At 47.0% G+C, this 19,697-nt stretch overlaps 1 protein-coding gene across 1 annotated transcript in view; it reads left to right on the top strand.

The window, feature by feature from the left end:
• The window catches only part of COL22A1 (collagen type XXII alpha 1 chain), a 320,119-nt gene that overhangs the window by 190,142 nt on the left and 110,280 nt on the right, over nucleotides 1-19,697 (top strand). The window contains exons 26-32 of the mRNA XM_017501684.2: nucleotides 2,081-2,134; nucleotides 3,366-3,419; nucleotides 7,608-7,652; nucleotides 8,176-8,238; nucleotides 8,732-8,785; nucleotides 15,077-15,118; nucleotides 18,239-18,271. Coding sequence (XP_017357173.1) covers nucleotides 2,081-2,134; nucleotides 3,366-3,419; nucleotides 7,608-7,652; nucleotides 8,176-8,238; nucleotides 8,732-8,785; nucleotides 15,077-15,118; nucleotides 18,239-18,271 — 345 coding nt within the window. The remainder of the gene's footprint in view (nucleotides 1-2,080; nucleotides 2,135-3,365; nucleotides 3,420-7,607; nucleotides 7,653-8,175; nucleotides 8,239-8,731; nucleotides 8,786-15,076; nucleotides 15,119-18,238; nucleotides 18,272-19,697) is intronic.

The following is a 19,697-nucleotide window of genomic DNA, read 5'->3' as shown; positions in this document are numbered from 1 at the left end:
AGAAAGAGAGAGAGAGAAAGAAAACATGAATGTCTCCCTAGATAGATAGGAGAGTCACAGTAGTTAAAGTTGGCTTGCAGCTCTTCACGACAGGATGATGGATAGCATGGGCTGAGACCTGGGTAGTTCTCATGATCTGCCCACAGGGAGGCCTCTGGTCCACCTTAAAGGGATTTTCTTACAGCTCGTTCTCCATCAGTGAGCCCCGACGGGGAAGGCCCCAGCTAGGAGGATCCTGATGCTGGAGGAGGGGTGAGGCGGAGGTCAAGTGGATTGGGTCACACATAGGCCAGTTCTCCCCACTTCTCCACAGATCACAGACCCATGGGTGAGTGTGGATCCAGGAGCCCAGGGGACCTATGCTCGCTGCAGCACCAGCACCCCCAGCTCTGTTTCGTTCCAGTGAAGAATGCCAAAGGGCATTGGAAGTGAATTCAGTGCTGCACTGGGCACTCAGGTGAACCGATCACCTGTGGAAGGAACACTGCGTGAACAGCACCATCACCGTCAAACATTTCTAAACAGTCAACTGCAACACCACAATAAACATTTTACATGAGTGACAGGATCCTCAGAAAGCTCAAACACATGAGCAATCTCATCCGATCTGAAGGGCTCATCAGAAAGCATGCAGATCAGTGTAAACATTCAGAGAAGGGGAGATGGCAGAAGAGGAAGAAAGGCAGTGTGAGCATTTCTAGTCTGCCAAGATGTGGCTGTAGCCACAGAAGGTTTGAAGCACAGCTTCTGGCCTTGGCATTTGCTCCCGGTCAAGATCCTGCTTTCATTGACACAGGCAGCCTTAAGGCCTCCAAAAGCCTCCCTCCTGCCTTCCGAAAGCCTTGTCTTCCAGGACACCTGCTCTGTGCACATGGGAGCGTCTTTTCACTAGTCACCAGTCCAAGCTGGGGGCATAGGGAGAGATGAGTCAAACTGGGTGGCAGCAGGTTCTGTGGGTGGAAGAATCACCAGGGTTATAAAAAAACATTCACTTGTGAATAGCTGTGAAAGCAATAGCCCAGGAGCTATTCCACTGGGGAAATGTTTTCCCTAATGTCCGTCATGGGAAAGGGTGTGTGTGCCTGACACATCATTTTTTTTTTTTCCCTTTAACTTTTAAGTTCCATGGTACATGTGCCAGATGTGTAGCTTGTTACATAGGTAAACCTGTGCCACGTGGTTTTCTGCATAGATCAACCCATCACCTAGGTATTAAGCCCAACACGCATTAGCTATTCTTCTTGATGTGCCCCTTAACCCCACACAATGCCTCCCCAAAACCGACAGGCCCCAGGATGTGTTGTCGGCCCCCCTGCCCCATGTGGCCAGACTCATCATTTAAGGCACAGAGGAAAAGGAGGAGATACAGTGTCTCTGGTATAGTGGAGGGAGCCCTGAGGCAGAGCCAGTTAAACCGTGGGGGTCCCCGTCACCAGCCCTGTGAGCTTGAATGAGTCACTCAGCCTGCAGAGCCTTCATCTCCTCACTGCAACCAGCTGCAGTAACACCTGCGCTGCCACAGCCTGAGGATGGTGGTAGAGAAGACACCTGACGTCCGAAAATATAACATGGAGCTCCTAAGTGCTGGCATTCGAAATAACAGGCCGTAATGCCAAGCCATGCCGATAGGTTGCAGTTGTGCTTTTTTGAGGGACAAGAGGAAGAGATGATAGCAGGGGGAAGGAAGCGACAAGATGGAAAAGAGATTCTGGAGAGGAGAGAGTAGGAGCAGTGTGGATACCGTGGTCCCCAGGGCCTCTTGGAAGCTGAGGGCAGAGGTGGAACCACCAGAGCGAGATGTGGCAGACATCCTCCCGCACCCCACCCTCCACGCATGGCCAGCGTACTGAAAATCAGACATTGCCCAGAGGGTGATATTTGCTTCAGTAGTAACAGAGGGAAACGTGGTCAGACAGAGACCACAGTCGCCCTGGAGACAGGGCCCCGCTGATCAGAGAGTAGAGGGCTGAGCCTCCTGGATCCTGGCTGTAAAAACAGCTCCTGGTTTGAAACAACTTAACGTAAGCCTTCCCTAAACATGCCTTTCCTTCTTATTCTGTGTTTTCCCCGCTTGCCTTAGGGACCTCCTGGAAAGGATGGGCTAAATGGACCACCAGGCCTTCCAGGAACCAAGGTTGGTTACTGACGGGGTTGGCAGCAGTTTGGGAACCCAAAACACAGGAAACAAAAGAGATTCTTGATTGTTGGTGAATTCTAAGACAAGTTGGTTGCCTGGGTTTTAAATCAGGACTCAGCTGAAATGTTTGGATTTGTGAGGTCACATGGGGGGGTAGCTCCTTATTCCTTCTCAGATAACTGCGGAAGGATTTGGAAGCCCTGGGCTTTAAAATTTAGCCAGGCACAGTGTCTCACAGATGTAATCCCAGCATTTCGGGAGGCGTAGGCAGGAATTAGCCTGGTATGGGAGTGGGCATCTGTGTTCCCATTCACTTGGGAGGCCAAGGTGGGAGGATTGCTTGAGCCCAGGAATTCAAGGCTGCAGTGAGCTATGATTGTGCCATTGCACTATAGCCTAGGCAACTGAGTGAGATGGTGTCTCAAAAAAATAAATAAATAAACAAATCGATCTGTTAGAACTATGTTTCATTTATTATTTATTTATTTTCAAGGAGGAATACTTCCAAATACTCTTACTAACATAATAAGAGATTTCAATTTTAACAATGTTCTGGTGGGGCTTGCTATGGTAGAATGATTAAGGTAAGCGTCAAGGTTAAATAGCATACAAATAGAGAGCAAATACAGGTTTAAATACTTTAAATGAATTATTAGACAACCATCCAAGTATTTTAACAAATGAACTTTATTCTTTTATGGTGAGCATACATAGACTCAGGTATGCACCTCAACAGTCCTTGAAAGGCAACTGTTGAATATTATGGGAAATTTTGTTGTCCTTTTCAATAAGCAGACTTAGAAGCTCAGCTTCTTTATGGCCAAATCCACACTAAGTATGGATTTAATTTAATTTTCTAGGCATTTAATGTAAATGTTGTGCATTTTTTTTTCTTTCCGGTCTTTTGAGACAAAGGATCATGACTAAGATTTTTTTTATTCTCAGAAACACGTATGCAACATCTTCCTTTTTCTAGATCTCTGAATAAGAGTGCCAAATCTCCTCAATTATATTTTATAAATCAAAATTACAGCTATTGAATATAGAATCTAGGAGGCTGTATGAGCTACTAGGTTTGATGACCGTGGTTAGGTAATTGCAGAGTTGAAGGCGTTTAAAACCACCTGAGTGCAGGTAGTTCTCTTCTTTACCAACCTGTGCCTAGTATTTGTGTGTTTAATCTAAGCATGGCCCATCCCCTGTTAACTTTGCTGAGTATTCTTCACAGGGAGAACCAGGAGAAAGAGGGGAAGATGGTCTTCCTGGAAAACCAGGCCCTCGGGTATGGACTTTGACTCTTTTTCTGTTATGCTTGCTATTCTAAGTGGCCTATTTGAGGTTTGCTATTCTAAGTGGTCTATTTGAGGCCGTGTGCAAGTCTCGACTTATCGTAGCATCTGTATCAGCTGGGACCTTGTGGGAGACAAATCAGATCATTGAAAAGTGGAACGGTTAAGGGCCCCAACCAGGATGGCAACACGAGGCTGGCAACCACAGAACGAACACCACCTCTAGGACAGAAGGTGCCCAAGGAGGGAGTGGTTCCTGGGAGCCCAGATCTGCAGCAGGAGGAGAGAGCTCCCACCCCCGTGAGAGCCGTGGCCTTGGGAAGAAGAACATCACCACTGTCTGGTTTATCCTGGCAGGGAGGGAACAAGAGGAACAAATATACTGTTAGCCCATGCCCTCCCCGCATCGATCCCCAACCCCATCTCTCTCAGCTGCCTTCTACCTCCACTGCAATGCTTCCTAACACCTTGACCCTACAGAAAGTCACAAGGCAAGGCAAGCTGGCAGCTGCAATCTGTACGGTTCAGCCTTCTCGGACCAGCTTCTCATGGGTAGCGAAGTGTGAAAAACGGGCATAAGAGGAAAAGGGAGGCTCCTCAGCATGTGACTTGGACAGGGCAGCCTCTGTGAGCGGAGAGCCCCACTGCGCCCGCTGCGAGCGGAGAGCCCCCCTGCGCCCTTTGCGAGCGGAGAGCCCCCTGTGCCCTTTGTGAGCAGAGAGCCCTCCTGTGCCCTCTGCGAGTGGAGAGCCCCCTGTGCCCTCTGTGAGTGGAGAGCCCCCCTGCACCCTCTATGAGTGGAGAGCCCCCTGTGCCCTCTGCGAGTGGAGAGCCCCCTGTGCCCTTTGTGAGTGGAGAGCCCCCATGTGCCCTGTGTTGATGGCCACGCTTTGCCCAGGCTCCCTCCAGGAGTGACTGCTGCCCTGTGAGACTTTTCTGATGGGCTGCAGGATCATATTTTACCTCATGGTCCCTGGTTCAACATCTCAAATTTGGCCTGGGCTCAGAATGCTGTGCACACGGAAGAGAGGGCTGGACCATGATGTGTGGTGTGAGTGTGCATGTGTGTGTTTGTGTGTGTGCACTATGAAAACCTGCAGCTTTGAGGAGACAGTGGCCAGACAGGAGATTGTGGGGGTTCTGCTCCTCCCGCCCTCCACTTGCTATTCTAAGTGATCTCTATTTTAAGTGAGGTCTCCCGCTTTACTAAAGTGTGAACTATTGAAGTGCAGTGACCAGGTCCTAGCCATCTGCACCTCCCACTCCCCGCCCACAGGCAGACCCTGCTTAGATACGGAGTGCAGGCTTGCTGGATGGAGAATGCGTGAACAACTTCAGCCCAGCCAGAGCACAGGAGTGGCCTGGACCCCACATAGCGGGGGACACTGACCCTGCGGGAGGGCACACCTCAGGGCATCCCTTTGTTGGCAGGTGAAGGTGCTGGTGGGCACATCCCGGGCCCTTATGTTCCCTATCGTTTCACTCTTTCTTAAAGTGGTCATTTTTAAAAGACCAAATTAAAATCAAGCAGAAAAAAATACAGATTAAATTGCACCCAAGGTGTCTCAAGCAAGACACCTTGAGCCAAGTGGCTCTCTTACCAAGAGCCACTGTGAGCCTCCCACTTCCCGGATTCCAGATCCTAAGAACTCAGTCCTCACACCCCCCATGAATGTACCAGTGTGTACCCATGAGTCCTCCCGTGGCCGCCAACAGGCACGACAGCCCTTCATATTTTTAGATTCTATATTAGCATTTAAATATATGTCTATACTGATTCCCATGTCATTGAAATGTGATGACATGTAATTCACTGGGTTTTTCTTTTTTTTCTTCTTTCATGCATGTCCTGAGGTGGTTGTGTGTGTAGGGGGTGAATCACATGGTCTTAAAAGCATTCGGGCTACCTTTCAGTGTTTGGGCTGAAATTCTATCGTTTTCCAGAAAGACTTGAAAGCGTTTGTCTAGGTTTGCTGTTCTTGACTTCACAGATTTCATGGAGTCAACCATACCTTACGGTTGTGTTTTTTCAAATTTGTGAATTGGCAAATCCTTTTGGGTTTGTGCTGTATGAACTTCACCTTTCTGTTCAGTAATGAAACCATCCATTTCCATCGAGTTTCTTATGCAGGGTTCTGCAGATGAAGGGGATTGATTATGACAATTATTGGGCTGAAATTAGAGGGACTCTCTGGGATTGCTCCAGCTTTTCAATCTATGTGTTTTATATTTCTGATAATCACTAATGGTCGAAAGATTCAAACAGAGAAACCTGCTGCTATATCGCATGTGTCAATTTTATTCAATTTCTAAGGCTTCGTGCTCAAAACATTTCTCTGATAAGTTTAAACCTGAATTCCTGCGGTCATGGCGCTTTTCCAACATACTCATAGTCCTAGAGGAGATCTACTGGACGTCTTGTTACTTTATTTTGACAAAGCGTCAACTGAAGAGAAAAGTTCTTTTCCATGCTGATGCTAAGTCATGGAGAGCAGATCTGTAAGAGTCCACTTAGGGAGCAAAACTGTGAAGGATGAGCAGAGGCATCGATGTTTGAGGCTCACTTCGAGAATTCGGGAAGGTGGCATTTCACCTGCATTGTGCCTTTGGATTGGGGTTCATGACACAAATTCAGGGGGCATTTCAGATGGCTTCAAATTTTTTTTGACCAAACTCGTCCCGTTATCTTTTCTCAACATGTAAGAAGCAACTCCCACTGCAAATGTGCTACTATTCTAGCAGATTGAAAGCGACAATTTGAGTGACGAGTATTTGCACAATTCTGGCTAGAGCAATTCTTACTAATTGTGCTTGTAAACATTGGAAATTGATGGGAGCATTGGAGTGTGTCTAGAATTTTAAGATCTGCTGGCGCCAGATGTGTGACACCAGCGTTACAGGATAAAATGCATGCTTACACTAAGCAATGCTTTTGATTCCTTTTTTTTTCTTTCTCTCTGATAAGTTGGTAATTCTGGCCTTCAGCACCAATTGAGTCTGGCATAGCTACACAAAAAATCTTTATATGTCTGCATACCACCTGTTCATTCATTGTGTCGTGTGTCCGTGCATTCATGACAAAACCACATTTCCTTATTAATATTTACACTAAAGGTTTTAGTAAATAGCATAGTGAACATTAGAAATAAATTGTCCTTCAAGAAGCTAGTTATGTTAAAGACACACGGCTGGACAAAAATGATAGTCCGTGCTCACCACCACCAGCATCACGAAGCTCTTGGCATCAGTGATTTGTGGAACTTGGTAAGTGGAGCAGCCTGACTGATGCTCTTGGATCAGAGATAAAGCACCTCTGACCCTGTGTTCCCCACTTCACCCTGACCACAAAGTGCTACTTAGGAACTGTTTTAGTTCCCCCAGGGGACTAAACCTGGGCGATGTAGTGAGACCCTGCCTTGACAGAAATTTAAAAAATAAAAATTATCTGTGCGGCCGGACATGGTGGCTCATGCCTATAATCCCAACACTTCAGGAGGCCGAGGAGGGTGGATCACCTGAAGTCAGGACATTTAAACAAGCCTGGCCAACATGGCGAAACCCCGTCTCTACTAAAAATACAAAAATTAGCCAGATGTGGTGGCAGGTACCTGTAATCCCAGCTACTGAGGCTGAGACAGGAGAATCCCTTGAACCCGGGAGGCGGAGGTTGCAGTGAGCCGAGATTGCGCCACTGCACTCCAACCTGGGCAACAAAGAGCGAAACTCCATCAAAAAAGAAATTCATCTGTGCATGGTGGTGTGTGCCTGTAGCCCTTCTACTCAGAAGGTTGAGGTGGAATAAGTTTTTGAGCCCAGGAGGTCAAGGCTGCAGTGAGCTATGACTGCACCACTGTACTCCAGCCTGGGTGACAGAGTGAGACACTGTCTCTAAAAAACTGAAACTAAAAATAAAAAAAATAAATTCTAAAGGGACAGTTCTAAGAGTTGTTTCTTTTGGGGAAAGCAAAAGTCAGTATGAGAAAGTGGATTCTGCTCTGCAAGAATGCTAAACTCCTTGGTCTTCAGAGCCCGTGACTCTTGGGCCTGTCACCATGCTGCGTATTTGAGAATTAAGGGCCCTGGCTGGCGGGTGCTGTGAAGGTGTGCGGACAGCAGGGGAATGGCGACCGTCTCTCTAAAGCAAATGGAGAATAATGGGGTGTGTTCCATTGCATTTTCAGGGAGAAGTTGGGGAGCAGGGCCTGGCAGGCCGACCTGGAGAGAAGGTCTGTTCGTTCACACTTTTAATGATTGATTGATTGATCGTTATACACTAGGTCTTGTATAAATTATTCAGATGCCAAGACGAATTAATCCTGGTTTTTGGGAGCTCACTATATGTACCGGATAAACTGGGCATTAAAGAACAATTGAGCAGGTGTCATGAGTGGTGGGCTGCAGCTGCTGGGGGCAAGGTCTGCTTTGCACACTTGGGGACTATCAGGAAGGATGGTGAGAAGGTGACATTGTTGCTGAGCCCTAAAGAAACAGGAAGGGTTAGACACCAAGAAAGGCAACATGAGGGCTCCTGGGAAAGGAAACAGCCGAAGTAGACAAGAGCTTGGGGATGCCCCAGTGAATGAGATGCTCTCGAACCCCTCTTTCTCCACTGCATTGCTTTCCATGTGATGCCCGCTAAGCCAGAACATCTCCAGTTCCTGGAGAGCAGGAACTGAGAGCACGTGGCCTGCAGTTTGGCCCCTAGGAGAGCCTTCCTATTTATCCCTCATGAAAATGTTGTTCTCACAGGGAGAAGCAGGCCTCCCAGGAGCTCCAGGCTTCCCAGGTGTGAGAGGAGAGAAAGGAGACCAGGTAAGTGTGGCAGCTTCCCTCCTCCCACACAGGCATCTCGCCCATCCCCACAGAAAGCAGCCCCCTGTGGCATCTCTGTCCTTCGGAGGAGTGGTCATTTTGACTAGGTGAAGGGTGAAGAGTGTATTTCCCAGTGTTGATGGAAGGGATGGGAAAGGGAAGAAGGCTACTTGGGTTTCTGAGCTGAGACGAAGGGCCATTGCTGGAGGATGTGTCTGGAAAGGGCATCTTCAGATGAGACGATGGGGCTGAGGGGTGGGAGGCACCGTCTGTCAGGGGACAAGTGGAGAATGAGGTGCTTCAAGCCTAACTGGCAGGTCTCCCCTCTGAGTTACACTTCGCTATGGCCACTTTGCTGATAAGGCAAGGCCAAGTGAGAGAGAGAAATACATACATGTATATTTTTCCAAAGTCATGTTGCTGTTACCCGGAAGAGGCAGGAATTCAGCTCAGCCTGGGTTCTAATGTGTTCTAATTGTTTCTTTTCTTAAAGGGAGAAAAAGGTGAACTGGGACTTCCAGGACTGAAAGGTGACCGAGGTGAAAAGGTAAGAGCAAATCGCTCTCATTCTGATCATCAATTATTAGTGGCTGAATTTTTCTAAAGGAAGAGTTTTTCTGCAGAATATACTGTATCTTTTTTTTTTTTTTAATCCAGAGTCTCACTCTGTTACCCAAGCTGGAGTGCAGTGGTATGATCTTAGCTCACTGCAACTTCTGCCTCCAGGGTTCAAGCAATTCTAGTGCCTTAGCTTCTCAAGTAGCTGGGATTACAGGCATGCCCCACCACACCTGGCTAATTGTTGTGTTTTTAGTAGTGACAGAGTTTCTCCATGTTAGCCAGGCTGGTCTTGAACTCCTGTGAAACTCCTGACCTCAGGTGATCTGTCCACCTTGGCTTTCCAAAGTGCTGAAATTACAGGTGTGAGCCACCATGCCTGGCCTGTACTGAATCTTTACATTTCTGCAGAATTTAGTTTTGTGCATGACTGCAAAGCTGCTTTTTGAGAAACTAATACGTTGGACATAAACCCCAAAGTTTACTGTTCGCAATTGTAAACTTAAAAAGAAGATAATAGTATCAGAGTTGACGCCTTCATCCCACTATTCACCCGTCCATCCACCCCCTTGTGCCTGCTCAAAGCACCACGTGAGCTGCCGTCCTGTGCAGAGTGCTTTGTGCAGCCTGTTTATGTTCAGCCTCTCTCTGAACACCACTGCCCCTTTTGCAGGTATAATAGATATGATTAACTCAGCTTTGAGGGCAATGGAGGTGCCAATGGAATGTGAAGTGCTGAGCAAAAACCCCGTGTGCCCTGACTCCTGTATTCTTTCCCCTGCATTGTTCATGAACCTAGAGTGTCACTGCTTGTGTGGTTGACCCTGGACCCTGAGTCAAGGCAGACTCTGTCTAAATCAAGGGGGCATGACTACATTTGCAGAGCCCTACTGTGTGCCCTGAAGTGCACAGAGAGGCTTCATCGGCATGGCCTTCCAGGCAGATACCACGTGCATCAGGAGCAGCACAATCAAAATGGACAGTGGAGGAGAATTCAGTGGCAGAGTAATTGCAGGTTGTGGACAGCGCTTAGGGAAACGGGGTGTGGTGAGGCACTCCAGGGCTAGGAACAGCAACAGCGGGAAAGGACAAGGGGAGGGAGCTGTGCCAGAATCCAGAGAGGCCAGCGGCCATAGGGGAAGGACCCTGGTCATCCTAGGCAGAAAAGCAGACGAGACCAGCTCCCCATGGCCTGACACCCTCAGTGTCTCGTCCTTTCCTTTCCTGTGCTCTCTATCTCCTGCCAGACCACTGGGAACCAGCGGACAAGGTCAATGAGACCATTGAGGTTGCCTCCCGGGATAAAGGAACAAGGGTGCATATAGAGGGACGAACAGAAAACAGCCACTGGTATCTATGAGCATGTGCTGCAAATGAAAAGAACTGAGACTCAGAGAGGTTTTGACACATGCCTAACCCACAGAGCCACAGGTGGAACCACTGGCCAGCCCGGCCTGCAGGGTCTGACTCTGATTGCTTTGGAGGGAGGCTCCAGTCCACCACTTGCCTTTAGCAACATGCGAGCAGGTTCGAGGAGGAGGAATGCACTTTTTAAGTCACAGTGTCACAGAGGACATGTGCCTACTCTCTATAACCTTCTTTCACAAAAACAGGACTGAGAATATCGTGAACCCTAATTTGGCACACATGGTCTGGGAAAGAAAGTCCCTTACTCTTTCCACCTCCCAACGACTCGGGTCCCCGGTCCCAGCCCCTTTTTAGAAGAGCAGACCCCACTCAGAATTCAAGCAAGCACCCAGGACAGTGCCTGGTCTAGAAGTCGAGTAGGTGCTTCATCTATAATATTTCAACTGATGTCAAAGCACCAAGGAAACCCGTGCTGATCAGAAAACACACTGGAAACTTTAGAGACCTTCTCGGCAAGACAGCTGCAGTGGCATGAACCCCCTGTGTCTCCTGGACTCGTGGGGTGGATGAGGTATTATCATGGGTGGGGTTGTGGGGGGCTTTAGACTAGAGTCAGCACGTGGCTCCCAGCCAGGCTTCGGTCAGAATTTTTCAACTGGAAAATCGCTGGTTAGTTTGACACGTGTGAGCTGTTGCCGATACTGTGTATGTGTGAGATGTTTGTCCATGGTCTTATTTTCCTGAAACACAAGATCCTTTGCTAAAGCAGTGGAGCGTGAACAGTGTGTGGAGAAGTAATGGCTTCCCTGTACTCGATATGATTGGCAAGTTGCAATTTCTTGGGTTTTCCATTTCTCACTCTGGTAACCCTCTTAACGATGAACTGTGAAGTCATGTCCATTTCAACCCCCAGTTTATAGACAAAAGAACTAAGGCATAGAGAGATGGACCATCACACCCACACTCACAGAACCAAGCCCTGGCTAGGGCCATGTGCTGACTCCAGCCTAAAGACCGCCACCCCCACCCCATCCACAACAAAACCTCATCGCATCCCAAGAGTCCGCAAACATAGGGGGTTCACACAACTGCAGTTCGTCAAAGGGCTCTCTTGCCAACAGGTCTTTAAAAATCCCATTATGTGTCTTGCTCAGGCTTACAGAGTGAGGGTGGGTGTGAGTCCAGACAGTGGGGCTCTGAAGTAGTCACTCACAGTGACTGATATCCTTCCTGCTAGATTATAACTTGTGCTTCTAGTTCTTACCCTTTCACCAAAAACATATCCATTTGCTCTGACAGTCACTGTCTAAGAAGGCTGATAGAACACCTTCCCTCTGCTCATAGAAACCTTACCCTCTGCTGATAGAGCATGTACCCTCAGCTGATAGGACCTTTACCCTCTGCCAATAGAACCCTTACCCTTAGCTGGTAGAACACGTACCCTCAGCTGGTAGAACCCTTACCCTCTGCTGATAGACCCTTTACCCTCATCTGATAGAACATATAGCCTCTGCTGACAGAACCCTTGCCCTCAGCTGATAGAATGTGTACCCTCAGCTGGTAGAATACGTACCCTCAGCTGACAGAACCCTTACCCTCTGCTGGTAGAACACCTGCCCCCAGCCACACAATCACGAAGAAGATGACAGTGAATAAGACATGGCTGAGCACTGAGGGATCTCAGGCCCTAAAAGGGGTACAGGCATGGAAAGAGTTGGGATTCACACTGTGAGCAAGGCACTGCACCCGGCACTTGCTTTTCTTGCTGTTTTGTGCTCAGCCTCTGACCAAATGCACCTCTAATTCCACAGCAACTTTATAAACACCCACCCCAAACCCCTCTTAGGAGTTTATGTGTGCTTGCCTGCGGCTTAGGAGAAAGAGCACCATTCCTGGAGCCATAGTGCTGGCCTGGGGTATGGCCCTGGTTCTACCTGCTGTGTGGCCTCTTCTCTGACCTTCCCACGCCCCGGCTTGCTAGCCTGACGGTGACCTTCAGGATTGCTAAACAGCGTAAGGATCTCCTGCTGGTGGATGACTTGTGGGGGGCTCACTGAGTGCAGGGCTGTCCTGAGCACCGTCTGTGTAGGGACTTAGGGAATCTCAAGCCAACTGTGTGAGGGGTCGAAGCTGTCAACAACATCCCTACTTGATAGATGATGAAACTGAGGCACAGAAAAGCTAAGTTGCTTGCCCAGGGCTGTAGAAATAGGGTGTTTAGAGTCAAGATCTAAACTGGCCAGTGCATCTAGAGAGTCCCGGCTCTTAGCACACAATGGCACACACTAGGCCTGCCCGGGCTGCCTCAGGAGGAATGGCACCCACACACCCAGATGGGCCTTGCGTCCTTCTTCCTCCTTCATGATGCTTTTCAGGGTGCCCCATTCTCCCAAGTTCACTTTCTCCCCTTCAATTTCCAGCTTTTTTTCTGTGCTGGTGCTTTCTGGGCTCCAGGCAGTGCCTCCCATCCCCCTTCTCTGGGGCTGGAGGCTGAGAACTTTGCTCCAGGCAGATTTGTGGTCTATAAATAGAGAGCTTGGAGTAGAAAAGGCTCTGCTCGGGAAGCCATTCAGGCCCGCTGCTGCCGCGGACTTTTCAGAAATGCAATATCTATTTGAGAAACTCATTTCCAGAATGCAAAGGCTTAGCGAGACCATAAAGCCCCTTTGATTACTTGGACAGAATTGCCAGGGCCATGACAATCACATCCAAGCTCCCAAGGAATCTGATTTGCCTTTCTTTTCCTCCAGAGAAATATGTTATAATTGACAATTTTGGTCAGAAGAATCCAAAAGAAGACATTAAAGCAACACTGCCCTCTTCTGACTGTGTCTTGCCTGTCTCTGCCTCTGCTCCTGCCTTCACGTCCCCTGCCCTTCCCTGTTAGGGGCACTTAGAACCCATCGGGGAAGGGTGTATGTGATGCTCCTGTCCCAGCCAGGGCCGCTGACAGTCAAACCCCTCGTGGAGGAGCTGGGATTAGAACCCAGGCCTGGTACATGAACTCTAATACCCATTGATCCTTCTTAGTCAAACCTCTTTCCCAAAGGCAGAGAGCCCCTGGGGGCCTACCTGCCTCAGCTTGCTGTTCCTTCTCTTACCCATAGCCCTCAGGGTGAGGAGGCTGTTCCCAAAAGGCAGTCTTCATGGCCTTGGGCTGAGAGACACATTTCTCCTCTAGCCCTCTTCTTGTTGATACCCATTCATGCATGTGACTGGGAAAACACTTACCTTTGATCATTTGGACATTTTAATGGAGAGCAAATTGGTTTAAATGAGATTGGTTCTGGAGCTTGAGTTCAACAATGTCAGGAAAGAGAATTGGGTAAAATCAAATAATACACAGTAACACCAAGAAAGTACTTTCCTTTCTGAAGCTACGGGTACTTTAGGCAGAGCAGTGCCACACTGTTGTAAAGGGCATGCATTCTGAGCTTGAAACCAGGCTCAGCCATTTGCAGAATGTGTGACTTAGGGCAGGTTCATTGACGTTTTTATGCCTCAATTTCTTCATCTGTGAAATGGAGATATAGACATACATTATGGGCATTTTTACAAAGAGGTAATGAGTTCACCTATGTAAACTACTTAAACCAGTAGCTGAATTAAATGCTAAATAACAATATAAATAATGGTAAAAAATGATACAACACTTTATATTATTGTTGATTGTTGTTGACTAAGGGTGAACTTGTCCCACTTTTTTGGGGGGGACGGAGTTTTGCCCTTGTTGCCCAGGCTGGAGTGCAATGATGTGATCTCTGCTCGCCGTAACCTCTGCCTCCTCAGTTCAAGTGATTCTCCTGCCTCAGCCTCCTGGGTAGCTGGGATTACAGGCATGCACCACCATGCCCTGCTAATTTTTTGTATCTTTTTTTAGTAGAGATGGTACTTCTCCATGTTGATCAGGCTGATCTCGAACTCCCAACCTCAGGTGATCCACCTGCCTTGGCCTCCCAAAGTGCTGGGATTATAGGAATGAGCCACTGCACCCAGCTAACTTGTCCCTCTTTAAGCCAACTTTATCCACGCATTTATTTATTTCATAACCATTTTTGAAAGGCCTTCAACAGAGCTAATCCTGGGCTGGTTCGAGAAACAGATCTAGGCATAGACACCTGGCACCATGTGGCGCATGTGAAATGACAGGCTTTGGAAACTATTCACTCGCTGTGGCCACTCTTGCGTGGAGCAGCTCAGTGATGTCCTTTCCTCAGGCCAAATGTAATAACACCGTACTCCTTACAGTCCCACTCAATCCCTATGCAATGCTGTGTGCTGTGTGTATTATCATCCCCTCGTTCTGCAAAGAGAAAACATGCCAAAATAGGTAAAATAATTTATAAAATGGTATAGTTAGGTTTCAAGCTCAGGCAATTCAACTCCAAGCCTGTGTTGCTTACAGTAGTGTAGCACGGTTCCCCCAGGTTCCTGAGAAGAGCCCGCTCCTTCTGGAGGGTGGGGCGGGGCTCACTGGCATCTCTAAGAGAGGCTGGCCTTCAAATGTGTCATTGTGCTCAGAGCACATGTGTGGGAATATTTGCTGTAACAAATCAACTCTAGCTATGATTGTAATCAAAGGAAAACCACCTCAATGTCATCAACAGGCAGATGGATAAGAAATAACTTTATTATCATTTACACAACAGAATAGTATATAGTGATATTAATGATCTACAACTACACATCAATATGGATACTTCTCAAAACAACATTTCCATATGTCTGCAATAGTTTATAATTTGGAATGTACATATGTAAGTATGTATGTATGCATGTGTCTATATATCTATCAAGGTAGGTGCAGGTCCAGGTCTGTTGTCTGGGGAAAATGGTGTTAGCTGATCTGTTGCAGCATAAACAGAGTTGAGAGGAGGATTCATGGTCATGGATTTTCCATTTCTCCAACTAGGGCGAAGCTGGTCCTGCAGGCCCTCCCGGGTTACCTGGAACTGTAAGTTACTCTGCTTCTGATTTTCTCCTCTGAATTCCTATGATGTTGTGATTTACACTCCCCCACACCAGCAACTGCTACTTAGTTTTAAGTATTTCCCCTATTGAAGTTTGCCAATAGCCAGGCCTATTCCTAGGTCCTACAAACCAAAAATATATATACTTTTCTAAGAACCATCCTTGCTTATTGATTTATTCAGCAAAAGCACAATTATTTATCAGAATGTGTGCTAAATACTGAGAATACATATCTGCCTGTTACATATGGGGAAACTGAGGTCCAGGGACAAGAAGCAGTTTGCCCAGGGTAAGACTACACCACCCTGAACCACGAACTGGGCTTCATTCATCTACCCCGTATATGTGTTAGGGTGGGCATTGTGAGTTGGTGTTGAGTATCAGTAAGAGCATGGGCTTTGAGATCACAAAGACCTGGCTCCCAGCTCTGTCATTTCACCAGAATTGTAGTTGTAGTTAAGGTCTAACAAACTCAGTCTTCTCATGTATTAAAAAAATATTATACCCAGCTATCTTGTACATATGGAGTGAACGTTAACTGAAATAATACATTCTTTAGCAGAGTTTCTGGTGCATTATAAATATTAAAATTTTTTAAACCTGCTATTATTATTTATTTTATTCCAATGAACTCTATAATGGGGGTACATTTTTCTTTTTTTTTTTTTTTTTCCATTTTGTTTTTTTTTTTTTTTTTTTTTTTTTTTTTTTTTTTTTAGCTGATTTCAGGGAAGGTTGCACATGGCTTCTTGGGCTGGCCTTGACGCTGCACATGTATCAGGAGTTGGCCAGTTACTAGCCCAAGCAGAGAATGCCAGGAGAGGAGAGAGTCCGTGCACTCAGAAATCCCCTTTGCAGTGTGGCAAAGCATCTTATTCTGTGCTTTTCATCAAAGTGAAATCATTATTCCAAAGCTCTATCTCCCCACCTCAACACTCATCAAAATGAGACTCAGACATTCCATAAGGGTGTTGGAAGAATCTCAAATCATGACTTTAGTGTCAGAATTAGTCGTATCAAATTGCTGTTTAAGATTGAGAACCTATAGCATTGGCAGGGGTGCAGGGCACCCAATACTCTCATACATTTTTGGTGGGAGAACAGATTGGACACGTCTATTTGAGAAGTTACTTGGCAGTGCCAATATATTGCAGAGTGCCTGCTCTTAACTTAGATATTCCATGTCTAGGCATGTATCCTGAAGAAATATTTGTATGTGTGCATTTTTAAAAGCATATATAAGGATGTACATTAGTGTCACTTATGACAGTAAAAAATTAGAAACAGGCCAGACGCAGTGGCTCATGCCTGTAACCACAGTACTTTGGAATGCCAAGATGGGTGGATCACCTAAGGTCAGGAGTTCAAGACTAGCCTGGCTAACATGGTGAAACCCCATTTCTACTAAAAATACAAAAAAATGAGCTGGGTGTGGTGGCGGGAGCCTGTAGTCCCAGCTACTCAGGAGCTGAGGCAGGAGAATCACTTGAACCTGGGAGGTGGAGATTGCAGTGAGCCAAGGTCATGCCATTGCACTCTAGCCTGGGCAACAAGAGTGAAACTCTTAAAAAAAAAAAAAAAAGAAACACACCGCATGATCGTAAGCATAGAATTAAGTAAATCACAAAATATCTATATCATGGAATTATACAAATTGATATGCATACAATATGTAAAAAGATAGCAATACTCAAATTAAGTGGAACAAGGCAAATTAAGTGGAAAAAATCAATTAGTCAGTCACTGCATATTGAAAGACAAAGAGCACAGTCTCCTCAGGCCACCTGTGTGGACGCCAGTTCCTTTCCTGACATTCACCAGCATCTTGAACTTCATTCTGTGGTTTACTTCTCTGTCCTCCAATTGTCTTATCCATGAAGCAGGACAGAAGCCGATAGTCTGTCTCTTAGAGTTGTTGTGAGACTACATGAGTGAGGGCCTGGAAACGGCTGTAAGTAACCAAGTATAGTTGCCATTACTATTTGTATAACTTGCACAAAGTTACATATTTCTAAGCATTCATAATTGTGTGGAAATATATAGGAAACAGTTACAAATATGGTAAACTGAAAAAGTGCCTTTTCTGGAAAAGGGATGGGGATTGGAGATGTGGAGGGCAAGGTACAGGAAGCTCCTTTTTTCCTTCTTCTTTGAATGTATTGTGATTTAGGACCATTATCTATGATTATTTTTGTCCATTGACTGCTTCTTTCGGGCTCCTGCTGGGACCCAGGCATCTGCTTGGCTCAGTTTGTTGGAGCTTGTAGCCTAGTGAAGAAGATAAACTAAACCTACAGTAGCAAAGATATGCCGACATTGCAAATTATAGTAAATGTGATCCAGGAAAAGAACAAGATGCATCAACAAGAATAACCTGGGGACCCAGTTTATATTTGCATGGTGGAGAGGGGAGAGGGATCCATGAACACGTGACATTTAAAAGACACCCGAAGGTCTCCATATGACCTTAGTTATAGAAAGGGAAAGGACAGTATGTTCTAGGTGAGGGGAATGCTATTTGCAAAAGCTTTGAAACTAGAGAAAGTGTGACATTCGGGAAGCATTAAATACAGCCTGGGTGGGGGTGGCAAGGCTGAAGGAGCCTGCAGGGGCCTGTCTGTCTTTGCAGCCTGGGCTCTCTGTCAAGAGGGATTTCCCCTCCCTGCCTTCTCTCCCCAACTTTCTCTTCTGCACCTGCAACCCTACCTAATGCACAGCAGATGGCAGCAGTGAGAAGGAGATGTTGAGACTAATCCAGTTTCCTGGGCAGGGCTCTCACGGACACCTGCAGGGGAGAATGTTTGTTTCCCATTATACTCATGGGGACATAGAAGCGGAGGAGACATGTCCCAGGTCCCACAGGTTTGGAGCTCAGGTCTTGTGACTCCAGGACTCCTAAATCTAACCACTATTAATTTCTGCCTTAATGCATGCCTAGGGATTTTAAAGAAAGATATGAATCTAATTTTCAAAACTAATAATAGTTCCAGGAAGTTTTGGGGCCATCGTTTTTCACTTGCAAATGTCTCCAAGACAGGATTTAAGAGTGAAACACCAGGTTCCTAAATGCCCATCTTTCTAATCTATGTGGTTTCCTTTTCAGCCATCCCTGTTCACACCACACCCTTGGATGCCTGTAAGTAGCAGCAGTACCTCGGGGCGTCCCGCGTGCCTCACCCTGGTGGGTGATGTCCAGTATGGCCTGGGAGCCTGGGCCGGGTGGGATGAGGACTCAGCCCCATCACGCTCCTCACTGTCAGGCATCTGGGCTGCCGGGCTTGTCCTGAAAACAGGTGGAGAAAGGGCCCTGGAGGGAGCTGGCCCCAGGGTCAGGCAGGACGCTCCAGGGGCCTAGTTTTCGTAGCCAAGAGCAAAGGCCAGGCCTCTCTGGGAAAAGTTAATTCTTCAGTAACACAGAGAGTAGCTCCTGGTTTTGAGGATAACAGAATTATTTGAGATGCCAAAACATGAGAGTCAGAGAGAGGCAAAGACATTCCCTGTGAATGCTATCAGTGAAGGAGACCAGAGATAGGAGTGTCGAGAGGGAACCCCATTCTCAGAGAGGCTGTTCAGGGGACTGGAGCCTGCGACATAGCCTGGGCTGTGCCGGATGGACAGAGATCACGCTGGCTACTTCCACAGACAAAGACACTTGCCGGAAAATACAGCTGATCATCACTGTGACCTCTCAAAACCTTTTTCCTCTCTTTTCATGAATGACTCTTCAGAAAACAGGTGTTTTCAGGATCTCTTTATGCTGTTGGCAACACCATAGCCAGAAAATGTGGCTTTGTTTCTTTTGCTGCCTTCGATGTAGTTCTTCAGCTATTAGGTCTTGACCTGTGGGACAGCTGAGAGGCCAGGGTAGATCTCCATTTCAGCTGTGGCTATCTTCAGTCATTCAATATTGAGTAGATTCGATCTCAAAAGCTTGAAAGGATCCTGTGTATGATGCACAAGAATGAAGCAGGGAGAGAGACTGAGTCAGGTGCTGAAATCACTGCAGGAGAAGGAAGGGTTTTGTGCCTGGGAGGCATATCGGGGACATCGTAGGGAAGAGTGGATTTGAGGAGAAGTGGCTGATGGGCTTCTGCGGGAAAGAGCAGGTGCACAGGGCTCTGGCTGTGAGCCCTTCCTGAAGGGAGAGAATGCCCTGAGTTAAAGGAGCCCTCTGGTCACCGAGATGTCAAATGTTAGAAGGCGCTGGCTCACAGCACTCCTGTCCTTGAAAATGTTCCATCTGTTTCCTCACTGAGACCTACTTCTTTAAATTATAGAATTGGGACAATGCAAATACGCTTTCAGGATTAATGCAAATAATGAGATATTTGTACTTTACGTAAAACACTTAGAACTCTGCTCTGCTCTGGCAGAGGCAGACACTCACTGCATGAGGAACACAGCGCCTCCCTCACCTGCAGAGACAGTGATCGCTGCATGAGGAACACAGTGCCTCCATCACTGGCAGAGACAGCGCTCACTGCATGAGGAACCCAGCACCTCCCTCACCTGCAGGGGCAGTGCTCACTGCATGAGGAACACAGCACCTCCCTGACCTGCAG

Source organism: Cebus imitator, unplaced genomic scaffold, assembly GCF_001604975.1.
Source record: "Cebus imitator isolate Cc_AM_T3 unplaced genomic scaffold, Cebus_imitator-1.0 Scaffold284, whole genome shotgun sequence".
Classification (NCBI taxonomy): Eukaryota; Metazoa; Chordata; class Mammalia; order Primates; family Cebidae; genus Cebus; species Cebus imitator.
The sequence above is the reverse complement of the archived record's forward strand: the minus strand, read 5'-3'. Positions and strand labels throughout refer to the sequence as shown.